We start from the raw sequence: 6449 nt of genomic DNA, 5'->3' as shown, positions 1-6449 counted from the left end.
TTAGAGCATTCTCATCCCACCCCCTATCCGTAAACAAGAAATTACACTAAAACTCACTATATTTTTTCTCTTCATTTCAATTAAATAATACTTTTTATATCTTTTATCATTACCTTTTCTCTTTCCGTCACTCACAACCACTTTCAAAATATATTAAAAAATTATAGGGGATGAACAGTAGCTTTTCAAATATACAGAAAAATCACTACTTGTTCTAAAATATAAAAACTCTTCACTCACAACATCCTGAATCATTTCCTAAATTATAAAAACACCCCTCACATAAAATAAAGGGTTGGATGATAATGCTCTTATATATAACTTGAAATAAGTTTTTTTTTTCTTTCTTCATGTTTACTGGTTTAATTTGCAACATATAAAGTGACCTTTAGAGTAGAGGTGCACAAAAAAAAAAAGAAAAGAAACTGGTTCTAAACTCGAACCCGACACAATCGCGTAACTGTTTAACCTACCCGGAAGTTTGACATCGATTCCGTCATTTTCACCAAGAAATCAATTTGGTACAGGTTATGAAGAGCTGACTTATAGTTACAGTTATTACCATTAAGTGAGACTAGCCATTGTATACATAGGCATTGAATATTTTGTTTGTCACAACTCTCAAAAACACATTCTATTCTCTTAAATCTCAAAATGGTTCAAAAAAACGCTCTCACTTGTCTTCCGAAAATGGGTAATCATCCGTCGGTATTGGTTCTTCATCAAATAACACCATTGTGCAAGTTCATCCTATGACAAGAAACCCAACTATTTGGGCTATTTTGATTTATGTGAAATGTCATGGTTCTTGAATCGGTTCTAAACCCTACCTGGTTCGTTTACAAGTTCCAACCCAACCAAATTCAAGTTTTCCAGTCCTTAAACCGGTTCCCAAACCAGTTAATAATTAAAGAAGTTTTGACCGTCGCTTACTATGGCTGAAACCGGTTTGGAACCAGAATCGGCTCTAAAAAAAATAGCCCGTTTTGTACACCTCTAGTTTAGAGGGACAATAACAAAAAAAAAGAAAAAAGAAAAACCCCTCTTCCAACAAAAACACAAGCAAAACTTCAAACGACAACATTTAAACACCATCCTGGATCGCTATAGCCAACGACTATAAAATTCCAACTCCTTGAAACTTAAACCATTCAATGACATAATCCATAGCATTACATATTTACAAAGTTTTAAACATTTTGGTTACAAATTTGAGTGTCTACGAAAAAAACAAAACTAATAGTTCAAGAGTCGCATCTTCTTCCCATTGTGTTCAAGAACCTGCTAATAAGCAATATCCCATTTTCTTATTAACAAATTAAAGAAACTTTTAGTGCCGAATCGTGATGAAAATCTGTTTATGCAGCAGCCTCTAAAAGAAATATTGATATTGATGATGAATTGTCGCTGTGAGCTGTTTGGTGCTTGTAGGCATCACATCAAATATCTCTTACCTTAAGCCTTAATTCTTTGCTTGATGACGTGGCTAGCTTTGGGCTGGAGCTAGTGCTGAACTTGAACTTATGCACCAGGATCACAAACCCAGGTAAAAGTATGATGTAGAGTGCACCCATGATAAAGGGTGCCAACACTAACCACCCTAACAACTGAAAATATGTTGATTTATATCGTTAAATGTGGCAAATTTAATCCATTTGTTGGGTTTATGTTTTATCTAAAACGGGTCAACATAAAATTAAAAAAAATAAGACAGCCGTCAGCTTCTTTAAATCGACTCATCAAAAGCTTGAATGAGCCGCAAGCTTCACTTTTCGAGATCAAGCCAACTCGCGGGCCTATTATATATATATATATATACAGTAAAAACTCTATAAAATAATACACTTGGGACCACCAAAATTTATTAATTAATCGATAAATTAATAATTATTAATTTATATATTAATTAATATTTTATTAATTTATAGTAGAATACTTAGTTTACAAACACCTTTCAAGCTTCCACGGTATACAATGCATGTATATCAAATGAACGACCCAATTTGAAAGAAACCTTCAATCTCCCACCTTATTATGCTTCTTGTGTTCAATGTATCACTTTATGGACATTAAAAATATTTTCTATATAAATACAAGATCAAAATAGGTTAACACAAACAAATCATACACACAACATGGCTTCCCATCTTAAAGGTGTGAAAAAAACAACAATGACAGACGAGATTCGAAGAGCATTATGCAAGCACAACAAGGATAATCCAAGTCTCACTCAAAAGCAATTGCAAGAATGGGTTCATAGTAACTATGGTTTGCAGGTGAGTCAAGCGACAATATCGAATACAGTTAAGATACAATACTCTACATCCCGGGTATGACTCATGTAATATGCTATATATGACTCATGTAATATGCTATATATAAGGAATTATTAATTTAGCACCCTATCCCCGAGTCGGGACCGGCAAAAAATATTATCTTAGAGAGTTTATTAAATAATCGAGTATTAATTTATCGAGTTTCTACTCTATATATATATATATATATAAATTATATTATGTTATATACAAAAATCATATTTACAATATCTTAGAATAATTAAAAATGTATATAACTTAAAAATAATAAACAAGCCCGACCAGAGCCCGAACTTGAAAAACCTCTCACCAGTCGAGCTCGAGCTTTAAAAATAGAGCTCGAAACAATCCGAGCTCAGCTCGAGCTTCCGATGTTAAGACTAGCCGAGCTCAAGCCCAGTCAAGTCCGGGCTCAGCTCAGCTCGTTTACACTCTACATTAGTCCAAAGTCTATTTCTAATGCATATAACCTCTAAACCTCCTAAATTATTTTTTGATTTAGCTATGCAGACACGCTTAAAGTAAGATGAAATTGCAATTTTGGTCCTTTCTTTTCCGAAATATAGGTTTCATCCGCACATTTTTAATCAAATAAATATAACCTTACCATAGAGACCATGAAAGCGTACTAATAATGCATTAACTATTTACAAAAGAAAAATAGAGCATACCGCGTTAAGGATGCTTCTAACAATTTCTGTTGAAGCTTCGCCAGTCAACACCTTCTTTAAAGCATCAGTTGTCAAAGGAAAATGGTCTCCACCAGTAACAAACTCACCAAACCGTAAGAACACTACCATCAAACTAAATGATAAAACAAAACTTATCAAATCAAGATCTATTAGCGTACGCTTGCTTCAATAAACCAATAACATGTAACAATGCAACATACTAGTAGTTTCAAAACACTTCACCTTAGCTCTAATGGAGTGGCAACAAAATTTGCCAGCATAACAGTTGGAGTGTTTACAGAAGACCCGAGCACTGCTATTGCCATGCCACATAAGAACACCGTAACCCCTGTTAAAATATATCAAAAAATACCCAAATTGTCAAAAATAATTATCACATGAACCCTAATACGGGTGCTTTATTGTAATTTAATTCAATTCTAGCTTAAAAATTATGTTTTCATAAAAAAATGATAACTTAATCCCAATTTTCCCTAGGTGATACATTTTTACACACCAGAAACATTAAATTCTAATCTCAACATGTATAAAGGTCCATAGAGTTGACATATGTGACCGCATATATTAAAATGTAGCTTTATTTTCATGCATAAATAGGAATTTGAATCAAATCATACCAACAATTGGGAAAATTCCTAATGAAATCCCGAGGGCGGTGGAGAATGCAAGTTGTTTAGGCTCGGCTCCCCTGAAATCAAAGTGTCATATTATCAGCCAAAACACTCATAAGATGACTACCAATGATATTAAACTTTTAATTCGTAAACAGAATCTAAAAACAAGCATACTTCTCTGTAAACTAGAAGAAAATTCATCAAAAATATGAAAATATTCAAAAAGGATAGAACAATCGGTGATTAATCGCGATTAATAGCCAAGTGGTATGCTAGCGATTCGATTTCACCTCATCGGACCAAAAATCGGCAGACGGTCCAAATTGGTCAAATTCCGGTCATAATCATTGATGAATTTGAAAATGTATACTTTTTAATCCAATCCAAATAACTAATTTGAATAATTACATATATAATTTTGAAAAATTACATACAAAATTCAAATAAGATTAATCTCTATTAATCACTAAGTTCGACAACCGTACACAGCCAGCGTTGTAGTAATCGCTACTACCTAGTCGGCGGGTGGGGTGGGGACTAGCGATTAATTAGGATCAATTGGGGATTGTTCGGCGATTATCAGGAGTAATCAATGATTAATCGGTGCTAGTCGGGATTTTTACAACCATGTACACGACTATAAATTTTAAATTCATATGAAAGTACATACTGTTGAGTTAAGATGGTTTCAATTTAATAATAATAATAATTGTTCAATTAGGTATCTAATGATTGATGAAAGTAAGATTAAAGAGTTGAGTTGTTTCACCTGCGAAGGATTTGTATGAAAGGATCAACAACCTTGTTGTGAAACCAGGAACTAATTGCTCCAATTCCCGTGTTCGACATAATAATAATAATAATAATAATAATAATAATAATAATAATAATAATTGGAAGAATATGATTAAAGTGTTTGCTTGTTTGTGTAATCGGTGAATTAATTAATGAGGAGTCGAAGAAGTGAGGGTTTTGAATTGGTGATGAATCTGGTTTCAAGGAAAGTGATAGAACTGGATTCAGAATAACTAAATTAAGGGGACTTCAGTTTTGGTTTTATCTAATAATCTATTGTACAAACAAAACAAACGAATCTTTGTGAGACTCGTTTTTCGATCTTGTATTCTTGTTTGAGTTAGGTGTTTTGTGTTTGTGTTTGTGTTTGTGTTTGTGTTTGTCGCGTCACTATCTTATCCTCTTTCCAAATTTTATAGGGATGGCTAACCAACCCTAACCCCGGGGATGAGAAAGTTATTATTTATCAAAAAGAATAACACCCAAATTAGTAAAAATAAGGAATCCTAATTGAATTTTAATAATTCGAACTTTAAACTACTGGTTAATTTTGGTAAGGCTTAACCTAATATTTTAAATCGGGATTGGATGAATACTAATCTAATCCTTAAAAGGCTTAGACTAGTCTTCTTCCGACGAGAGTATGGAACAATATTGATTTCGAGTCTCCGACAACCGTGACTTGCAAAACCGAACACCGTGAGTTCATTACGAGAAGGGAAATAAGGGTAAGTGATGAGTAATTCTTAGAGAAGATGAGAGAGTGTGCATGAATCCTTTTACCATTGGTATTCCCTTTGTATTTATAGTCGAAGGGAGGGAGAAGAATTGGGCCAGCTGTTCCACTCAATGGAACCTTCTATTCTCATGGTTGAGCATGATAGTGGCTCCTGATTTGTTCGACAGCTGGCGTACGAAAGTACAGCGTTGGTCTTTTCTTATTGGTCCATCGCGTAGTCGTGGGTACTGGGTAGTACGGGGATCTCAACCTGTGATTGGTCTTTCCCCTCCCTGTCACGTGCTAGCCTGTGCTTATCACGACAAGTCTTCCGCTGAACTTCTTGAGTTGTTAAGTGTTAAGTGATTCTTCCGCGGGAAGGGTATATCTTCCTGCATGGAAGGCATTCTTCATGCGGATGGTTAATTTTCCTCCGCAAAAGGACTTCCGTGTCTTGCGAAGGACTCATCTTCAAGTTATTTGGCACCCTACCTCCACAAGTCTTCCCAGTTCATTGTTTTTTCGCGATTGAGTCTGCGAGTGGAATATTAAACTTATCTACGTAATCTTTTATAGTTTCTTGTTGCCTAATTACAACAATTATTGATGATGGCATTTATGGAGGTAGCCTTTGACTTTCTTCCTGGAGTTCTGACTGTCATGACGTCACCGCACGTATGGTTCTTGCTTGTATTTACTCCATATGTTTATAAATGCTTCTGCATGGCGGTGCATTGAATTTCTCTGTTTCCGCTCCGCGTGCCCTATTGGTCTTCCTAGCATAATGCATCCAGCTGTTGCCAATTGCATTTAATTTTGTAGTATAAATATGTGTCGAGTTGCTTTATTCTCCGTCATTTTTTCATCCGCAACTGATTATCCTCTTCTTTACCATCTTGTGTGTTTTACAATGATTTGCCTGGTTGGTATGTTTGCTGGTCCAAAATCATTGCTTATGTACTCGATATCTCTATACTTAGCAATGCTTTCGGACCAGGCTTCATTCCCATCAAGCTCGGTTGTTATGGATCTAGTTTTTCCGTTTTTTAGACGTGTTCTTTTACTCATTTTTGATTTTCCGCCCTGGAGAATGATTTGTTGAGGTGTATGCGAGTGTTGTTCTTGCTCACGTATTCTTCCTCAAGCTCCCTTATGCAGGGAGTTCCTTGGATGAAATATATGGGTTTTTTCTAACTAAGTGGTAACCGGATCGTAACTAGATCTTTTGATGTGGATAAGGTTTTTCTACAAGTGGGTCTGTTTTACGTGACGCCAGGCGGCGCCTGTCACAGTGGTCTTTTCGCCTGTCCGCGCG

At 35.3% G+C, this 6449-nt stretch overlaps 1 protein-coding gene across 1 annotated transcript; it reads right to left on the bottom strand.

The window, feature by feature from the left end:
• Positions 1-1181: 1181 nt before the first annotated feature.
• LOC143584055 (uncharacterized) lies at positions 1182-4470 on the bottom strand. The gene is made up of 5 exons (XM_077066210.1): positions 4391-4470; positions 3625-3695; positions 3230-3335; positions 2987-3119; positions 1182-1607 (listed from the first exon to the last, which is right to left on the bottom strand). The coding sequence occupies exons 1-5, from the start codon at positions 4468-4470 to the stop codon at positions 1440-1442; spliced, it is 558 nt and encodes a 185-aa protein (XP_076922325.1). The 3' UTR covers positions 1182-1439.
• Positions 4471-6449: the final 1979 nt, after the last annotated feature.

The sequence above is a fragment of the Bidens hawaiensis genome, unplaced genomic scaffold, assembly GCF_021521415.1.
Source record: "Bidens hawaiensis isolate Kalapana, Puna unplaced genomic scaffold, B.hawaiensis_p1.1 tig00032780_1, whole genome shotgun sequence".
In the NCBI taxonomy this organism is placed as follows: Eukaryota; Viridiplantae; Streptophyta; class Magnoliopsida; order Asterales; family Asteraceae; genus Bidens; species Bidens hawaiensis.
Note: the sequence above shows the minus strand (reverse complement) of the source record. Positions and strands in the feature narration are given on the sequence as shown.

Bases quoted from the DNA above. Each gene is read 5' to 3' on its own strand.
- LOC143584055 (XM_077066210.1), bottom strand. From the start codon at position 4,470: ATGTCGAACACGGGAATTGGAGCAATTAGTTCCTGGTTTCACAACAAG. The intron at 3,696-4,390 runs GTGAAACAACTC...CTTTGATTTCAG, and splicing joins TTCATACAAATCCTTCGCAG to GGGAGCCGAGCCTAAACAAC. The intron at 1,608-2,986 runs GTATGCTCTATT...ACATATTTTCAG, and splicing joins TTAGAAGCATCCTTAACGCG to TTGTTAGGGTGGTTAGTGTT.